This window comes from Catharus ustulatus, chromosome 3 (genome assembly GCF_009819885.2).
Source record: "Catharus ustulatus isolate bCatUst1 chromosome 3, bCatUst1.pri.v2, whole genome shotgun sequence".
In the NCBI taxonomy this organism is placed as follows: domain Eukaryota; kingdom Metazoa; phylum Chordata; class Aves; order Passeriformes; family Turdidae; genus Catharus; species Catharus ustulatus.
The window spans coordinates 29313443-29333817 of NC_046223.1; the positions used below are offsets into that span (position 1 = coordinate 29313443).

The 20375-nt window shown below is 40.0% G+C and overlaps 1 protein-coding gene across 13 annotated transcripts in view; it reads left to right on the forward strand.

Moving 5' to 3' along the window:
- The window catches only part of TTC7A (tetratricopeptide repeat domain 7A), a 210675-nt gene that overhangs the window by 66334 nt on the left and 123966 nt on the right, over nt 1–20375 (forward strand). For all 13 annotated transcript variants that reach the window (XR_004417261.2, XR_004417262.2, XR_004417264.2 and 10 more), the window contains 3 exons: nt 3448–3505; nt 6852–6924; nt 13287–13447. Coding sequence is in view for 8 of the 13 variants with exons in the window: in XM_033053680.2 (XP_032909571.1) it covers nt 3448–3505; nt 6852–6924; nt 13287–13447 (292 nt within the window). In the remaining 5 variants the exon portion in view is untranslated. The remainder of the gene's footprint in view (nt 1–3447; nt 3506–6851; nt 6925–13286; nt 13448–20375) is intronic.

Sequence of the window (20375 nt, forward strand, 5' to 3'; positions counted from 1 at the left end):
CACAAATTGTAAAATCTTTGTAGATTTAACAGTCCCTCATTCTTTTTCCAGAGTTGAGTGTGCTGTATCTCTGTTTTCATTTAGAATTTTGGTAGAAGGCCATGGATCAGGGACTGAATTAGAAACTCATTCTATCAGTCCTTGTGGATTTTACAGACAGTGTACTGACAGCACTGGTTAATGCTAAGCCCTCTGCACATTTGCTCACTAAGAAGTGAATAAATTATTAGTGAACAAACTTACTATCTTTGCTTTTGGAAATAACAGTGCATGAAATCTTTAATTATAATTCTGGGTGCTAAAACTGTACATTTTGCCATATTAGATGTCTTAACATCAGGGAATAGTTTCTGAAACTCAGTTATATTTGCAAAAGGGTGCATGCATGTCAGTGTTTCACTTTGGATCAGAAATATATTTATAAAGTCCATTTATCTGTCATCCCCACTTCATACATTGTGATTCACATAGAGGAACAGTTTTGCACATTACAAACTGAATTCTTTCCCACGAAACAAATGTATTACATAAATAGAGCTGACTGTGTTTCAGCTGCTAATGGGTGCTCAATCCATTGGACAAGATTAGAACTAGATTCCTGTCCCTGTGCTTGTAGTGTTGATGCTGATCCTGGGCACTGTGTTTCATTCCATGCATTCACTATTCCTAATATGCTCTAACTGCTTTTATTGAGACAGAAGTTGTCCTCCTTTGTTTTCAAATGTGATTCCAGGGCTTTGTATTTAGGTACCAAAATATTGCTGAAGATCCTGTTGAGTTTTAGTAAGGCTGAAGCTCCAGTGTTTCAGAAAATAAATAATGGGCTGCTCAAGTGCCCTGTGCAGCTCTCCCATCGGTCAGACTGCTTTTCCAGTTTATTTTAATCTAAGTAATATTTTGTTTTAGTTGATGGAACTGCAGCAGCCATACTTGCAGGAAGTAAAGTTTGGTAGGGACTGAAGAAGTCTTTGGTGCCATTGACCTGGGAGAATGGAGCACAAATTTTAAAAGTTTAATCAGACCCACCAGGTTCTTAGTACAAATTTTTCTTTGTCTGAAGTGAGAGCTTCTCAGTGGGTTGCTGATTTCTTTGAATTCAGGCGTAGGGCATCAGCAACATCTTTGGGCAGCCTGTTGCAGATTCTTGCTGCCCTCCTAGTAAAGAATTTCTTCCTGTATATAATCTCATTCTTCCCTCTTCTAGTTTAAAACCATTACCCCTTGTCCTGTCACCATAAAAAAAAGAACCCTCTGTCTTTCTTAAGTATTAAAAAGGTGCAGTAAGGCCTCCCTTGACCTTTCTCCAGGCTGAAAAACCCCAACTCTCTTGACTCTTCTGTATAGGAGAGGTCTTCCAGCTCTCCAGCCATTTTCATGGCCCTTTTTTGGATTTGTTCCAATAGAACAATGTCTTGTGTTGTGGATGCCAGAGCTGCACACAACATTCCAGATGTGGGTCTTATGATAGCAGAGCAGATCACCTCCCTTGACCTGATGGCTGAACTTCTTTTTATGCATCTCTCCCCAAAATAATTTTCATTGTTGGGGACTTTTTCTCCTAATTTATCTCCTTTAACTGTAAAGGCCCTGTAGGTAGCATAGTTAACTTGCAGCATCAGTGCTCAGTATTGTCAAGCACGAGTTTCAATGTGTTCATCCACATCTGACACAAAGCTAGAGATGGACAACCAGATTTCCAACTTTGTAGTTGCTGAAGATACAGTCCATACTGTGGGAGGTTGGAGTCACATGCTGTTTCCCAGTAACACAGAGGCAAAGCTGACTCGTTGTAATCACTTCATTTTGTGTTCTTTCTGATTACAAGCTGAGCATTAGTCAAATGTCTTAACAGGTGGAAGCTAGAAGTTTTAGCTTTTCCATTTGGTGTTTGAGGGACAAATGGTAACATTTCTTTCAGTCTTTCTTATTGTGTGACATCTTTAGAATTGCTCTGTAACTTAAATAAAGAATTGTAGTTTCCATGAGAAACAGAATATCAGGTTTTTTTCTGTAGGGATGTTTATTGGTATGATCAGATCCTTTCCAATGTCTCCTCAAGCATTTTTGTTTACATCAGTCTTGGTTCTTTAATTTTTTTTCCAATTTTTTTTTCCTTTATCCAGTATTTTGCAGCCTGATTTAAGGCTACTGAGAGTGATGTGTTTTTAATATATGCTGCATTTTACATGAAAGTCCATGTCTTTAAATTTATTACTTAAAATACAAATTTTTGGATCAGCTTTTAGTACTTAGAATAGGTTTTTTGGCCTAAGCAAGTTCTGATCTTTATGATTAGGAAATCCTGAAGATTGCTCTTCCTCCCAAATGAACCTGGCATTTTAAAGAACTGTTGGAAGATGTAGGAATAAAAAAGGTCACTATAGCTACTGCAGTAAGTAATTTACTTACAAAATTTCACTCACTGACATACTGCAGAATCCAAAGAAACCGGTTACCTTTGCAGGTCTTTCTTCTTAATAGCTTTTAAGAATACTTGAATTTCAGTGGGTTTCTTGCATTATTATATACTACTTAGTGACTTTTTGGAGCATACACTGACTTGATGTATCAAACCAGATATATTCATGGGTATTGTTTGCTGATGGATTAACTACTCATCACTTATGCTGTTGATTAATAGCTCTGGATTTCAGAACAGACAGAACAAGAAACTGCTATGCAAAATCTGAAAACCTAAGAACCAGAACAAGATGGTCAATGCATTTCTAAAAACCATCACTAGGTTTCCAGATATTTTTGATCTGAGAAAGCTATATTCCTGTAAGGTCTTCCTCTGTTCCTGTTGGTCTTGATGAGGATATCTTAGGGTACTCACGTAGAACAAGAACTTGATTCTTCTCTTCCTTTTCTGGGTTTAGGTAGGAATTAATTTATACATTGGTATGTACTGGGCAGGATCCATTAGTCAAACAGTTAGAAGCATGGAAGAAGGGCATTAGTGGCTAATACCACATCTGAAGTAACCTAGAATTCTCTTGTGGTCTCAAAAATGGTGGTGTTTTGTCACAGAGCTGTAAGTTTGGCTGCTGGTGTTCCCTGTTCAACCTGCAACACCCTCCTACGTGAGGATGGTGGTGGGGGCGGTCTGTATCTGAGTCAGAACGTGCTGCAGGTTACTGCTTTTAGCACTTGCAGCCGCCTGGCTGAGGGCCTGTTACCTTTTTGGCATCTAGTTAGTGTTTGGCCCCTTCTCCCAGCCCTCTTCAGTGGCATATGTAAATAAAAAATGCTTCAGTATTTCAAACAAAGGACTTAAATTAATCTTTAATAAAAATGAAATTGCGAATTCCTGTCAAAATGAGTACATGCACAAACACACAGATTTCCACACGGTTTACACTCCCAGTTTGAAATACTCTGTACATTTATTTATTTAATCTGAAATATTGAATTAACTCTTAAATGGCATTGTATCTTGTCCTGCAGCTACTTTAAAGAGCACTCAGGATGAATTAAACAAGAAAGCGCTTCAGACTTTGGAGAGGTGAGTAGGAATTTTGCAGGTACTTGTATTGTGTATTTTTTGCATGAATTCAGAAAAATTTTTCTTTTTATGTTTCTTTTTCTTCTGTATATGGCTTCCTTGATGATAAGTTTGAAAACAGTTCATTAGGTTTCAGCAGTAGTCTGTCAAAACCATTTTTGTGATGGCTAAATGCAGTGATTATTTGATTGCATATCCAAGGTAAGAGTACTGTTCTGCCACCTTACAGAAAAAACCTTAGCCCCAAATTAGCAGCAGTGAGATCTACAGTGCTGGGAGATGCAGCTTCCTCACATGATGCCAGCTGGCAAACGTGGAAAGCTAATTTTGTCTCAATTCCTGTGTGAAGCAGGCTTAAAATCCTATTTCCGTCATGGTGGGAAAGTACCTTCACCATCAGGGTATAAGCAGCTATGGGGTAACCTGGTACCAGTGCACCTAGGGGAGAGAATAATTGCTATCCTAATGAGTGTTTACATGAGCTGTTGTTGGAAGAGGAGGTTCCAGAGCTAGCAGTACAAACCAGCCACCACTCACCTCTCCTTCATCCCTATATTTTTGGGGCAAACTGATAACAATGGCTCCACCCTGGAAGCAACTGCAAATTACACTCATGCAGCTACTTAAGACCTCAAGTACAACTGCCTGATTTAAAACCCTTTTTTGTCCGTTCTGTGGGTAGAGAGGTAAGGTGTGAGCTTCCTTACCCTGTTATGATTAGATTGCACCACCCAAAATACACTGGGTGGTGTTCAGGCAGTTATTTACATTTGTACAATTACATTCACAATTTACAACCTGCTATAAATATAGATGCCTACAGACTACAGATAGCAACTGAATGGAATCTTATGTGAGCTAAGTCCTGGGCTGAAGTATCTAATTCTAAGTTTGCTGTGGTCATAATTACATAATTGAAGAAAACTTGGTATCTCTAAGTACAGGTGTAGCAGTTTGAACAACGTTGAAGTATCTTAGCTGTTTTGCTGATTCTGACCAAGAAGGAGACAAACGTGTTTGTCTTACACTAGTTTTGTAGTGGGTGCAAGAACTGAAACCACAGATAGAATTCTGGATATTTACCTTATGGAGATCTGAGAAAGAAGACTTTTTAAAGCCATTTATTAATTCACTGTTTAGACCAGGAGTGTACTTTTAAATCACACTGGTTTGTGGATGCCAGTGTCATACATTAACTGCTGAACTGCTGACCAATTTTAAGGAATTGTGGTGCCACACTGCTTTTAAACTTCATAATTTTTTATCCTTTAACCTTTCCCATTGGCTGTGACTTGTTTTCATGGTATCTTAACTCTACCTAGGAAGCAGACAAGCTTCTAGCCAAACATGAGTTACTCATACTTCAGCCAATAGGAATGTGACAGTGAGCCGGTTACTAGTGTTTTTCTAAATGTCTATGTTTGGTTTCTTCCTTTTTTTTTACCTTCTTTGTGTTTCACCTATTTTTGAAGCCGATATATGATCTCTTAGGCCATGGTTTGTCCTGTAGTCATCTTTGCCAGGGGCCTTTCAGCCGGAAGATTGCACCAAATGAGGAAAATGAGCAGTAAAGTAACAATCCTTTGTTTCTTTCCAAAAGCATCATAAATTTCATCTTCTATACACTTGTGAACTTTCCCCTGTTATTTATTGCTGGAGAAGTTACTGAAAGTTTCACGAGAGACCCTTTGTAAAGAGGTGGCTCACCCTGTCTAACACCTGAGGGCAAAGCTGCGTTCTATCTTGTGGAGTTTTGTTGTTTGTTGCAATTTTTTTGGGGGATTTGGAGTTTTTTTGTGTGTGGTGGGGTTGTGGCTATTTGGGTTAGGGAGTTTTCTTGTGTTTTTTGAAGTGGAAGAAGAAATTATTTGACATACCTGTACTAATTGCACCTTGGTATTTTTGGCATTGCTTCAGAACACTTGAGTGCCACCTTGACTTATACAGTTACAGGACGTATTCAGTCCATACTAAATTAATTTGTTCTAGAGCCATTAGTTATAAAAATCAGCTTCAAAATCTTCTTGCTCACAGGCCAAGACAGCATTTGAAAAGTGGCTGCCATTAAAATGGTGTGTGGTTTATTTCCTAAAGTAATTCTTTTATTACTACTTGTTTGTTGTTAGCAAATCAATAGTTTTGGCATGGGTTTTAACCACCAGTGTTGTCAGCCTGTCGTTTCTCCCTCATAAGGACATTAATTGTGCTCACTTTGAGCCTGGCAATGCAGGTGCAGGTTTCCCTGGTGTCCTGGAACGCAGCCCAGAAAGAGGTCAAGAATGTTAATTGGCTATGAGGGACCTTCCTCTTCCCCATTTCTCCCATGTGAAATGACTTCCCTGTTCTGCAGAGCTGTGAGTGAGCTCTGTGAGTCACAAGGGGAGAATCCACTGGTTCCTGCAGTGGGCTGCCGGGTGGCATGAGCTGCTGCCCCACCTTTCCTCCTAGGTTAGGTTCCCCAAGACACTATCCCATCATTGCCTTGGTTAATGGCTTCTCCACAGGCTAGCAAATCCAGACTGCAATTTCATGCCTAGCATAGTCTGAGAGGGGACAGTTCTGCCCGGGTTGTCCATCCCTGTTCCCTGCCTTGTACAAGATTTTGTTGAGGGCCAGCACATCTGGTTCTGGAGACACTGCAGCCTTCTCTAGCCAAGGCTTCACTTCAGTGTAGTGCCTGCTGCCAGCTGTGGACTGCAAGGTAGTACCTCAGAGTCCAAGCTTAAGAAGTAAGGGCCTTGGTTTTGATCCAGGCACAGCTCCTGTCATCAAATCATTCCTCCCTCAGCATCTTCCCTTTCCAAATTAGGAGTCTACTGTCAAAAATTAAACTAGAAGCTGCAGGGTGGAGAATGTTTTGTGTGTTTGCACACCAGCTTTTGTAATAGCCCTTCTGATCTTTAGTCCTCTGTGTGCTCATAGCGACTCCTTTTTCATTGCTAACCTAACCCTCTCTTAATGTTTGAAAAGTGGCAGTACAGGAAGTTAGACAACTATGTCCATCACCTGAATTACTTAAAATGATTTGATGAGTTTGTTGTGAGCTCAGAGCTACTTTTTCCATATTAGTTATCCAAGTTCCAAAATATTAAGTGGCATTTAATAAAGGAGTGTGTAAGTTGTATAACATCCTGGCAACTGTGTTTCTCATACTTTTTCCTGGGATTCTGACTGGGACAGGCCCACACTGTTCTGCTTTTTGTCTGGTTTCAGTCTGCTCCCCCATTACTGGACTTGGGGGAAGACTTGGTTTTGTTCTGTGCTTACCCGACTCATGGTGAAGGAGTTCTGCAAAGTGCAATCTAACAGTCACTTTTCTTTTTGTGTTATGTGATCATCCTTAAAGAGCACGTGACTTGGCCCCTGAAGATCACCAGATCATCCTCTACCTGTCACTGCAGCTGGCTCTTGTCAGACAGGTATGTGAAATATTTGGAGATCACTGAGTCATGGGAGGGTGGAAGGGCAGTCCAGTTGAACAAGACCCAGGCATGCTAGATAGGATCCCTTCCTTCCTGCATTGTGACCTGCAGTCAGAATATGTTTATGTAAAATATTTTTATATTCTTATTCTAAAAATAATAGTTCTGTAGCACATGGGATGGCCTTCTCTAGGGCATGTGTTGAGCTCTAGCTCCTGAGCAGCCTTGGAGCCACCTTGTGTGTGTGGGATGAGCAGGGTGTTTATTGCTGTTCCCTGGTATCATGCTGTCCCGCTCCGAGGCTCTCCCGTTACTGCCCCGTTCTGTGCGGTGCCAGATCGCGCTCCCCGCGCTGGGATTGCTTTATTCCATACTTGGGCACGTTTGACGTTAGGCTTTGACGCGTGCTGGAGCTCTGCAGCGAGTGGGATTAGTTGGCATTTGAATGCTGCTGCAGGTGTTAACTCATAAAAATGAAGCTGATCATAAAATGCTCTGTGCTGCCTTTCAGAAAAAAAACCCCAACACCCTGGGCTGTGCTTTATTTTTTTGCCCCTTTTTCTTAAAATTGGGGTGTTTTATTTCTCTGTCCTTTTCATTTACAGGCTAAAGTCTTTATTGGAGCAGCTTCTGTTTTTTAAATATCTCTCTAGCTAGATTTGAAATTTCATCATTGTAGTTTCTTTCTTTGGCAGGCCTTCTACTTGCTGCAGTTTTCTCTCCTTAGTCTACACTATGGAGTTGAACAGTTGGGTATTTCTTACTTTCCTGAGCTAATTAGGGGAGCTGTGTGTTCATTAGGTTAAACTAATTGTTCCAAGAGAGCACCCTCTTGATAATGTCACTTTTGTAACCCTTTCATAATGAGAACAGTGTGCTGGGAGCCTGCAATAAGAAAGGATAATTAAAATGGCTTATTTAACGTTCTCATCTGCCTACTGGCTGCTTTATGATGCAGTTTGCTCAGGGTCTTTCATTAAAAAACACCCAGCTACCCTTTTTTCTCTCATAGCTTTTGCCTCATAGGGAGATTGTCTGACCTGCTGCCTCTTCTGCTTGCCATGAGTAAAAGCATTACAGCTTTTCAGCTGCTATCCTGAAAAATAGAATTAATATTTTTGTGGTCATTGGGTTTTTTTGTTGTTTTCACTCTTACTGGCGTTTAAAGTCATTACCCTTTCTTTTTCTCTGGTTGTAGCCTGTCTTTGCAGTATTGTTTCATATCTCTTGTTGCTTCATTTCCCTTCCCTCCTGTTCTTTCCATTCAGTCTCTTGTCCGCATGTTCACTTTCCTCTTTTGTCTAGTTCGCCTGTGTGTTTTCATCCTGGATGTTGTGCCAGTTCCCTCTGCTCCCAGAGCTGTATGATCTCAGTGTATTATGTAGTGGCAGCCTGACCCCTGTGATGGTGCTCCTGCTCTTCTCCCATCAAGTGAGATATCTTTAACACATACTTGGACAGAGAGGAGATACCTGAGACATCTTTATTTTTAGACTGCTGTAAAATATCCTACTCTTCTTTTGCCAGTTTACTTAATGATAAACATTTGGTAATGCATTTTTAATATCCTTAATTATTTAAAGTATCTAATATATTCTCTTTCTGATTAACTGAAAGATAAATGATACCTTTTTTGATAGATTGCATTAACTATTGAACATCAGAGTTAGGGCTTTCATCAGCCAATGCTATAATACCAATAAATCAGGCCCTTCCTACATAGTGGGTTATAATGTAATACCTGAATGTTTTTCTCAACAAATAGGCCTTTTTGTTTCCATAGGCAGAGTCAATAAATGAGGTAACTGTACCCAGCATTGAAAAATACAGGTATCAGCTTGCATTGATAAGAGAGTGCTTTCATGGAACAAAGCAAGAGAGGCAGCTGACCAGTAGAGTGCCAAGCAAAGCTGGAGCAATTCATCTTCCTTGGAAGGCTGTAAAATATTTCCCATAGTACTTGTCTCTGTCACTATTGGGCGAGGCAAAGGGAGCATGGAAAAACATAAGCATTCCTCTGACATGAGATGGGGATGTGACAAGAGAAGGAATGGTTGTAAAAGGTTCATACAGAGTTGGTATTTGAAACCACCAGCAACCAAGATAAAATATGATGATGGTGAGCTTTGTATGTGCCTCTGACTTAAAGATCACTGGAATAACTGGGAAGACTTGGAGGATCTACATCAGCCCCAGAGTGTTTTGGTGGATTTTTCAGCAGCCAAACATAGTGTAGAATAAGCTGTTCTGTAAGGAGGGTCTCTCAGCCTGGTTTTTCTGAGCTGAAGTGCAAGGAGGCCAAGGTCTGTACCTGCTGCAGTGGATATCTTCACCTGCAGTGCCTGGCTGGCAGCTGGCCGAGCTGAGCGACAAATGAGACTTGTAGCTCCCAACTCCCAGTGGCTGGTTCTGCTGCTTCTCCTGTTTCTGTGGTAACAGCACTTGGATCAGCAAAAACAAGGTAGAATGAACATTTTAAAGCTCACTGATTTTAATGCATTGCCTTGTTTTTTAGCAGACCAGTTTCTATGGAAATGACTCTCTAGAGTCAACAGCTCTCCTGTTAATTTTAGGTGTTGATTCTGTTTTTTTGGGGGGTGGTGGTGTTTGTGACCTTGACTACCATGTAAGTCAGTACTGGATATGTAAAAACACTATATGTAGGTTTCATGCCATTTTAAGACTTGATTAGATCTAACCTTCTTTTCATGAAAATGGGAAGGGAAAGATGGCTAAGGTTCAGCAGCTAAGCACTGTCTCACCAGTTTCCTGTGGACTTCCAGCAGATCTCAAGGGGCACTATCCAGAAAACACCTACTTCCTTCCCAAGTGTCTGGATGATAAACATCAGTAAAGAGACCAGAAAAGTATTTCACCTGTTTTGCCCAGGTTTTATTTTGATTTCAAGAAGGAGAGACTGCTGTGTCTGCCCTAAGAGAGGTGCTCTGTTTTAGGAGGTATTCAAGAGGTGCTTCGTCCAGTGACTGCTTGCATGTAGGTAGTTCTGGTCTGTCTTTTTCCCAGACCAGCAACTGCCCCCTCTGCTGAACAGCAGAATGCTGCTTTTCTGCCTACATCCTAGTCTAGCCTAGATTGATCTGGTGATCAAGAATGGCTTGTAGCAAGAGCTGAGTGATAAAGCATAGATGTATCTCCCCCTGCTTTCCTGAGGTTCTGGTGGACTGTAGCAAGTCTATTTTTCAATGGAAGCTCTTGCCAGTCAGTAAAGCTTTCTCCTTTCCATGCTATAAAAAGAGATGGAGTGGGTAGTTGTAATGGTTAATTAAGTGTAACTGCCAACTGATGTGAAATTATAAGGCCTGAAAATTCCTCTCAAGAGTTCCTGTTTCATTTACCATTTTAAATATCCAAGTTCATTCTAATGTTAGGAAGTATTTTTAGCGCTCATTCTGTTTTCCTTTTTATACCTATAATTGTGACATACTAGCATTGTTTTTAAGGAGACATATCGCATTATTGAAATGAATCCTACTTATATAAGTGTTAGCCTGAACAATCCATATTGTGGCATTATTTTGGTAATGCTGCAAAATGCTATTTCTGGCCTACTGCAACATCTTTGCTCCCTAATCAGTGTGATGTGAAGATACCTGTGTGCCATGCAAAACATGTGGTTTATTTGTTAACAGAATGATAAATCAGGAAACTGTAACTTCTTCTAATTGCAGGCCCTACTTAGACTTGCAGTCCAGCTGAAACAAGATTATTTTAAAGTGCAGTACTTGTAGGTAATTTTTAACTGGTGCCCTTCCTCTGCTAAAGCCCTGACATTTCAGGGTGCCATCTGGGATGCCAGCTTCAATCTTTCTCAAATTATATAGTTTGTTAAATAAAAATACATGTTTCAAAAGAAGTTTGTGTTGACTGCTAGATATCTTGCTTTTATTGATCTAGAAATTTGGTTGGTATTTCATTGCATCTGGTCTGTTGCAGGTTGTTGTTTCACATAATGCTTTGTGTAAAGGCAGGAAGCTCATATTATTTTTGCCTACTGTTTCTAATTATGCAGCAGTACTGTGTAGGCTACTAATGGAGTCTTTTTGGACTCGAGTTAATAAATTAGGTGTCAGGGAAGCATGACTGATTTTCAAAACCAGCCATTGCCTGTGACTCTGATGGTAATAGAGGGAAGAACTAAAATGAGATGTAACCATTGCAGGCGGCATGGTACAGAACAGGATTACTTTAGATGACATCTCTTTCAGCAGTATGTGACTACCTGTCCAACAGACACAGGTTTACAGGAGTGGCCACAACTCACTTTTTTTCTACTGTTTCATGTATGTTGCAACAATCAGAGAGCCTCTTGGATGGCCAGCCTCTCTTAGGGGTATAGACCTACCTGCAGTCTGATCCTAAGTCACTTTCAACACGTAAAGCAAAGTCTCAGCTTGCACATTTGCAAAGTGTCTAAGGTCAAGTACCCCTACCATTTTGAAGTCCCTCAGTAAAGGCATTAGTTGCAAGTGTTATTCTTTGTCTGATTCATACTAGCAAATTAGGATCCCCCCTCCCAAGTTTTAATCATAGAATAGCTTGAAGAAGACCTTTAGAGATCAACCAGTTCAATCCCTGCTCAAAGCAGGATCATCTGGAGCAGGTTGCTCCAAGTCTCCTCCAGTTGTTTTGTTTGCAAGTTTTCTTCTTCTTCTAATGAACTTCCCCTCAAACTTGTATTTTCTTTATAAATACCTGTGCAGGTCTAAGACAGAAAAGCAAAAATAAATAGAAGGGATTTTTAGTCCTTACTCCAAGAAGTCTTGACAGCTTTATTTACCTCTGATATATCTACTGATGAACTTTGTGGACAGGCAGATCTGGGCCCACCACTGTCTTGTCCTGGCTCTGAGTTGTCTTGTCATTGCTAGAATTTTTACATTATATGAAAATGTGTTCTGCTAAACTGCTGAGGGAACATGGGTGATTTAAGCCAACTTGTTTACCTTTGCAGTAGGCTTTAATAACATGTGTGGTTAAAGTAGCTCCACTGACAAGTAGTAATTCATTAAAGCTGAGCACTCAGTCATATATCCCAGCCTGAATGCAAGCCAGGACATTCAGCAGTTTTGACACTGTGGGCCAGATGCCAGTTTGGAGTTATGTCTGGAGCAGTCACACTGATCTCCAGGCTTGTATGGAGTCACCAGTAATAGAGTAGTTAAGCACCATGGCTCATGTGTGCACAGTGAGAGAGAAATGTCACTTGGACATTAGGATGAAGTCCTATGAACAGAGCACACTGCTCCCAGAAGAATACCTGGGATCTAGATAGTCAACAACTTCTCTTGTAGCTGCAGGCAGTATAATTGTTGCTTTCCTTAGTTATGTGCTCCTTGTTTTTGTGAGAGGTCTGTGGAGGCGGTGGGAATTTGACACTGGTGGTATGCCGTGGTAGAAGAATGTCTGTAAAGCTTTGCTAGGTGGGAAGTTCTCATAGTAGGAAAGAATGATCTACATTCTCCACCCATTAAGAGAAGGGGCAGGAAAGCATACATGAGGAAAAGAAAATTATACGCTTTTATACTTTGTTTTCTGCAGATTTCCAGAGCCACAGAAATGAAATAATTTATGTAACAGTAATTTCAGACACTAGAAAATCCTAAAAGAAAATCCTCTACATAAAACTTACTGGTAAACAAACGAAAGAAAATCTGCTAAGAAGTTCCCTTTTGTACAGATAGCCTAAAATAGTGTACTGGATCACAAAGAGCATGTGATATACTTGCATTCATTATAGATGTTAACTTTTCTACCAAGTGAGACTTGGTTCTAATAACATGCTACTGCTGTGACTGTCAGGACTGCTTTTTACATCACTGCTTATAAATATATTTCTTTTTCTGACAGCATTTTAAATCTTGACTCTTTTACGCTTGAACATTCAAACTTAATTTTTGTGTTCTTGATCCAAATCATGAAAGGCTTTGTACAACCATTATGAGAGACAAAATGCAGCAGAGATGTGTAATGCTCACCCCCAGGTGAAGAGCCAGCCACCCATCCTAGAAAATGGAGCTGAGAGTTAGGCCTCTGTGGTGGATCTGTTTACAGCATAGAATCACCATGCCAAAGGATGAGGGGGTTGATTGGATCAGGTCTGCTGTTCTTGTTTATAAGCAGTGATTTAGTAATGCTGCAGACTTCTTTCTCTAGAATGTGTGGGGTTTTTTCAAGCAGTGCAGTCTGTTAATTTTGGCAGCCTGTTTCGATAGTAGAAGGTGCCTAAGTAGAACTTCTTCAGAATTTCTAATTACTCTATTTGTTCTTATTTTTGAGGTATAATGTAGGACTGGAAGGGTGATGTGTTCTCTTGTTATTTCCACCCTATCTCCTTCTAGATTTCAGATGCTATAGACCATCTTCAAGAAGCCCTGCAACTGTGCAAAGATGACATGAATTCACTTCATCTACTGGCCCTCCTCTTTTCAGCTCAGAAGCACTATCAGCATGCACTGGATGTTATCAACATGGCTGTTGTTGAATACCCAGAAAACTTTAGGTAAGAGTTGTTGCCTGGTGCCATACATGCAGTCAGGAATTAACTGCTCACTTGCTTTGTTGTTCTTAGTTATACATAAAGAGCTTGTTAAAACACATTATAAGTGTGTTACAGGTGTGCCAATCTCCTTCTGGAGAGGACATTCTTTTACTTTCTGTCTTCAGAGTCTTTCTGTAATGCTTATGCTTGCTTTCTTTTCTAGTATTTCTCTTTCTGTATTGTGCTGATGGTGTTGTTTCCTGTACACCTCCCTGTAGATTTTGCATTTCACTTCAGACGTGGAGAAATGAGCATGAAACAACTATGACAGCATCTGTATCACAAATAATTTTGTATTTTGTAACTTCCAGTTAAAAACAAATTCTTCTTGCATTGACCATTGTTTTGATGTTCATCTATGACACAATTTGCTGCAATATGACAGCTGGGGAAAAAGATCAGTTGAAAATCACAAGCTGTGATAATGTATAGCTGAGAGGAAGGATGATTTGCCTGCCTAGGAGTAGGTTTGAATCAGCACAGACTTCTTGGAGCCAAAGGTTTCCACTGTTCTGTGTTTGACTCAGACCTTCATCCATCTGAGGGAGGTAAATTGAATTCCATGCAGTTTACTGTCATGACCTTTCAAAACAATGAATTTGTCTGTTCTGTGCAAAAATTAAAGCTACTCTAATGTTCTCTGGTGATTTCATGCTAGCTGAGTTTCTCAGCCAAACTGCAGAAAATCCTATTGCATTGCTGGAAAAGCAACTTTGATTTGGAATTGCCTGTGTTTAAATGGTGTTCTAAACCTGTGCATCATTGTCTTTAGATAGCCTGCATTCTCAGTAGCAAGAGGGAGTAGCTTCCACAGGTTTAGTCCAGAAGCTGAGTGGAATATTCTCTAAATAGAGCAAAGGAAGATTGAGGCTGTCTAGATGTGAGGTGAGCTTGAATGCTTTAGGATCTTTCAGAATTATGGTGCTGTATCAGCATATGATGTTTTTATTGCAAACTGCATGTTCCCATTAAAAGTACTTTGCTGCCTGTGTTTTTGAGGCTAATTACTTTGTATATGTGTGGAACTAAGACTGTCAATGGACATATTTGAGAATTAAGTGGAAATTAGTAATGGAAGTGTTCTTAAAACCATGCCAGCATCTCTTTGGAGTGTGAAAATAAGTATAACTGAAGCAGGAAATAGCCCAGTGGCTGCTGAATTGTATTTTAGGGTTTTAAAGTAATAAACATAGTAAAAAACCCTCATACAGTCAAAGCTCACATTGTACAGAGATCAAATATTGAAAACTACAAAAACACCTAAAGATTCACAAGACAGAGGAAGAGGTTGTTTATGTCAGGAGAAGAGTGTTTGCCTTGTCCCATTGACCAAATGGTCCATCACGTCCTGGATCTTTCCCCCAGCAACTACTGATTATTTATGTTTCGGGAGATGACAAAACATAGCAAACATTGTAGGCAAAGTAGCTTGGAGGACTGCTGGGTGGATTCCTTTGTGCTGTCTGGTAATCTGATTTCCCCAAAGCTGAGAAGAATATTATGTCTTATATTTTTGTGAGCGCGAATTTTGATGTGCACAAAGACCTTTGCCAAGGAGTAGCAGAACAGGTTGTTTTTGATAGGAACAGTTAGTATTGGTAGTGAAGGCCCAGGTTCATGCTTGCTTTTAGACACAGCTTGCTAAAATGTGTGCTCTTGGAAGGGCCCCTCTTTGCTCCTTGCATGCACAGGAGTGTATAACAAGGCTGACAGTGAGACTCATTCACAGGTACACGTGGATGGAGGAGTAGGGGCTGGGTTCTTGCCTCTGCTGTGTGACTACCCTGTCTCCATATATGTCTTTTTCTTAACCAGCCAGCAAGTAACTCATGAGTGAGGGAATGGAAAAAGAATGTCAGAGTTGCAAGGGAAGGAAAAAAAAAAAGAATCCTTAAAAAAATAGAATTAAACAAGTGTTTCTGAAAAAAAAAGAATGGGAAACCAATAAGGAGGGTAAAAGCAAGAACAACAGAGTACATCTATAGTTTGTGGCAAATTTGAAACCATTATAGGCTTTCTAGTGCAGTTTGTGCTAAAGGGCTTTACTGCTTTGTAAAACCTTTTTGAAGGGACAAAGACCTGATACTATTGTGTATCTCCAGTTTCTACTTACAGAAAAATGCTAATTTTACTACTGTATGGAATGACTACAAGATGTTTCATGTAAATAGTGTAGGCAAGTTCAACTGCATGTTTTTAAAGCTGTACTTAAAAGTGGTTGATTATTTTTTCCAATTCACATTTATATGAACCAGGCAACTGTGTAATGTGGTGCCTGGGGGCTTCCTTCCTAATGACATCTCTTTTTGGAAGCACAGTTTGATGGCATGTATCAAGAAAAGATGATGAAAGTGGCATTAAGGGACCTGAGGGCTGTGTAGATGGCAGAAAAAAAAGCCCAGAAGCACTACCTAGATGTGTATCCTAAATAAAAGAAAGCATAAGATGTAAAAAATTAAGGACTCAACTGACCCAAACTGCAGCCATCTCATACTACTTCCTTCCTTCCTGGTCTCTGTTTGTAATTAAAATGAGTTAATTCTTGCTTTTTTGGTTTTATATTAAATTAAATCCTTTCATTACAAATTTTAAGGAATAAAGTTTTCAGGATAGTAGGTTTCATGTAGTTGGCTGGAGCAGCTGGAAAAAATATATTGCACTGCTTAGCTGACACACAACATCCTTTGGCATGAACTTCATAATACTGACCCAAATATGTCTGAAAGTCCCCCTTGTTCGTGTGTTTAAATATTTACTGCACATTTCAGAGGTCGATGTGGTGCTCAGGGAAGGAGGGATGTGAAACATAGGCACCGAATACAGTGAGAGATGCAGTGGTTTTACTGAGCTGTTGAAGAGCTGGATATCCAAAGGGCACAAAATGAACTTAGGAAGATGGCTTGAAGGGTGGCATGTAGTAACAAATCCATTACATTACAGTCAGTGAATGGCTGACTGAATTTGAACACTTGAATGTACTGTCAAGCAATGACAGAGGAAGACTTCATAAAAGAAGAATGGGAGCCAGCTATGCTGAACATATTGCAACATGGAGTGGGCCAGAAGAAATACACTGTCTTGCCATGACTATAAAAGATAGAAATAGCAAACTTTACATGGCAGGTGTCATCTGAAAAATTGCTGACACCTCTCTATGGGGTAAAACTGCCCAGGATAAAATTTAGTGATTTTACATCCTGTCAATGATGGTATGCCTTTAAAAGAAGCAAATGAATTCAGTACCAACACTTTGCTTTGGTTTATATTTTTGAGAGGACTATCTTCAGCACATTTGAGTAAGAAGACTCAGGTTAGCATCAAGTGTCTCCCCTCCAGGTCAGTAATGCTACTCATAAGCCTTTCTGAAGATGGGTTCCTGTAATGTTTTTCCAGCTCAAAGGCCAGCCTTTGGTTAGTGTTCTACCCGAGTCTGGCAGTGATTACCTCTGCAAGTTTATCTCAGGGAAGAAATAATGTTAGTGAACACTGCTTTGCCCTCCAGGTGATCTTCTTAAAATAATTAATTGTTTATTTAGAAAGAATTTTGACTTTTAAAGTCTGTTTCCACCTCTCAGTGTTCTGTGCAGAAGTCCCATGGGTCTAGCAGCCTGCAGAATCCACCACAGAGCCTAACATGCTCCTTTATTTTCAGTTAGTAATATTTCCTCCTTCCAGTTTTGCTTGTGTAAAAGTGTCTTTGCCTTCCAGTTCAGTCACTCTTCCAGATTACTGTTCTGCTCTCTGGTCGTCTTTTAGGTCTAATTGGTTAACTTCCAGCATTGGAAAAAAAATTAATGTCTATACCAAGTATAAAACTGGAAATAGCATATCAATTTTATGGATACTCTTATTAGCCCCAGACTGCTTATCCAAACCTATTCTGTTGTTCACCAGGTAGTTTCCTGTCTCCTGGATGGCTCCCCATTATGTTAGAACAATACAATCCTCTGACACAACATGTTTCATCATCTAATTGCTGCCCAATGTGATGGTGAATGTTTTCTTAAATGATCATGTCTCTATGGCAGTTCTGCATGTTGCATAGGGGTTGTAACTCTCTTAAATTAACAGATGCTGATATTCCTTCTCTTTCTAGACTATAAGTCACTATTCTGTTGCTCTCAGAGTCTGTAAACTAGTTACAAAGAGAAATAACAAAGCTTTCAGAAACACTGCTGTTCTACACATAAAGACTCAGGAAGAAACATGTGGGTTGGTGTTTTGGAGCAAGGTAGCTGTCAAGTACAGGTGCTTTTGTTCTACAAAAAGCTAGCACAAAAGTAATTACTGTTAATGTAGTGAAAAAAAGGCTCAGAAGGCCAATAAATATTACACACGTATCTTGGAAAATGTTTATTAAAATGGAAGTAAATTCTACTTGGGGAATTGTGGATGTTATCTTGGTGTTGGTGTCGTTTTAGCAGAAATGTTTTTTTTTTTGTTACAGACACCCCTCAAAATATAAAGTCCTCTTCTAGATTAGACGTGGTTTACTGACAGAAAATGTCCTTGATTTCATCACTGCTACATTAATTTCATTAAGGACATGTGAAGTAATCATCTGGCAAGATTTATTTGTCACAGTCTGGTGCAGACTTACTGTGGGGAGAGCAATTCTGTGGAATATAAGCAATGTCATTTACCAGGTGTTTCCATTCACCTCAAAAAAACCCAACCCTGATGTAAAATCAGGATCTCAAAATGCAGGATTAAACTGTCACTTCCAGTTTGAATTATCTTTCCGTTGCTTGTCAAGCTCTTTCTTGTGTGTTGAGAATAAACAATTTGTGCCTTCTTTGAGCCATATCTTTATGGGCACTGGTAGAGTCATGCAGTACTGTTGACATCAATAAAGTGGATCTGTGTTTTTGCCTGTAATCTTTATGGAGAACACAGAGGCAGTTTTCTCTCAGTTGATGGTTTTGCCCACCTTTGTGTTGTGGCTGATTACACTACCTCTGTTAAGTGAAGCTGGTTGTGCCCCCTACCCCTCCCACCTCACCCCAGGGAGCACCCCAGCTGTGCATGCCCTGGAATGGTTTTACCACTTTTTTCTTGGAAGTGGTGATGGCCTCTTAGCTTTAGAGAATCAGATCAGCCTATTTATATGATTCCAGTTCATCATTAGGCAGGAGGCAAGGAAGCCAGTACATCTTGGTGAGAGAACAGCTTGTTAAAATGCTCAGAGTACTGTTTTGTTTGAATTCCTCAAGGGTGTAGGATCTAAAGCAAGGACAGATTAATATTTTGGCTGTAGCATCTGATCATGCTAGACAACTTTTATAAATAGGATATTCAAAACTCTTGAGGTTGGAGCTTTTCTAAGCTGACTTCTTGTAGTGGTGTGTTCACACCCTTGCTGATGAGAGTGACCCAAAAATGTTTTTATTTCTTTATTGACTCCCCAGACAATAATACAAAATAATAGAAAATGGAAGAATGTACAGTAATTTCCCGATTATAAGCTGCACCATTTTGACTAAAATTTTGGTCCGAACCCGAAGTGCGGCTTATAATCAGGTGCGGCTTATATATGGACAAAGAACGAAAAGTTGCTGTTTTAGTTTGGAGGACAGGTGTCTGCTGAGAAAGGCAGGAGCTTCTCTTTGAAATGGAGAATGTAAACCCCCTCCCTCCAAATTATTATAATTTTGAAATCAAGGGGCTTTCAGGCAAAGATATGGGAATTAGGAATAACAGTTCTTTACTAGGGAAATTAAAATAGAAATACAGTACTACAAAGAAACAAACTCCAAACCCTGACAAAGTCAGAGTACAACCTGACACCCTGTCAGGCAGGGTGTTGGTAGCAGTCCCATTCAATGGTGGCTGCATCCTCCTGCAGTGACAGATGTGGCTCAGTTGGAGCAGTGCTCCTGTACAAGGTGCAGTTCCCCTCCGGAGGTCCAGTGGTGATGTGGAGAAATCCGGTTTTCCTCTGGAGTCCAGTGGAGAAGGGGCTCCCTTAGTGTCCCCAAACCTCTGTTTTTATCTTGGTAAGAAATGTTGGGCTCTTCTCCCTGGCTGGAGCAACTTCCAATGGGATGCAGTAATTTTATCAGTCACACAGTGGGACTCAATGGTCATTAACAGAAAATGACTCGCTGGAGGAAGGATGGGTTGTGAAAAGATAAAGAACAATGCCCTGCCTGGTTTCAATGGATGGCCCATTAGCAGAATATCTGCCACGGAGATAAGGATCACTGCCCCCACCCTCAACAGATGGTGATAGAATAGATACCTTTTATCACACTCTATTGTAACACACTGCTTCTAATCAGGTGCGGCTTATAATTGTGAAATTACTGTACTTGAGTGATGTAACAGTACTGTGCTACAAGAATACAAAACGTGTTAGGCTTCTGTGATTCAGCAAGGGAGATGTGGAGATGGAAGAGTTGAGCTGGGGTTTTTTCTGTAGTAACCATGAATGTTTGCTTCTATATTGGCATGTTACAATTCCTTGTTTTTATAGAATTAACCTTAAAAAACCTTGGTGATATGTTGCAATAATTGGGACTATACTCTGTAGAACTAGTAATGATATTGAGTATGGCAAATGTATGAATGAAAAGGTATAAGGTACTCTCCTATCTCCTGTGAAAGGTAACACAGATACCTAAAGCTAAAAAAAAAAAAATCCAGAAATCCAAGGGTGCTTTTTTCTGGTTTGAATTTACTTTTGCACTTCTGGCACTGCCCCTCCTCACCCCCCACAATGAAGAAACAAAATTAATTCTTGAGTTACAGTATCCAAGATTGGATTCCTCTTTTGACAGGTTCAAATTGACACATGCATGCTTTTATAAGGGTCGCAGTCTGATCTAAGACAAAAATTCAGCAGGGGAGCATGATAGCCTTTTATTTACCAGCTTGATGTGAAGGAAAG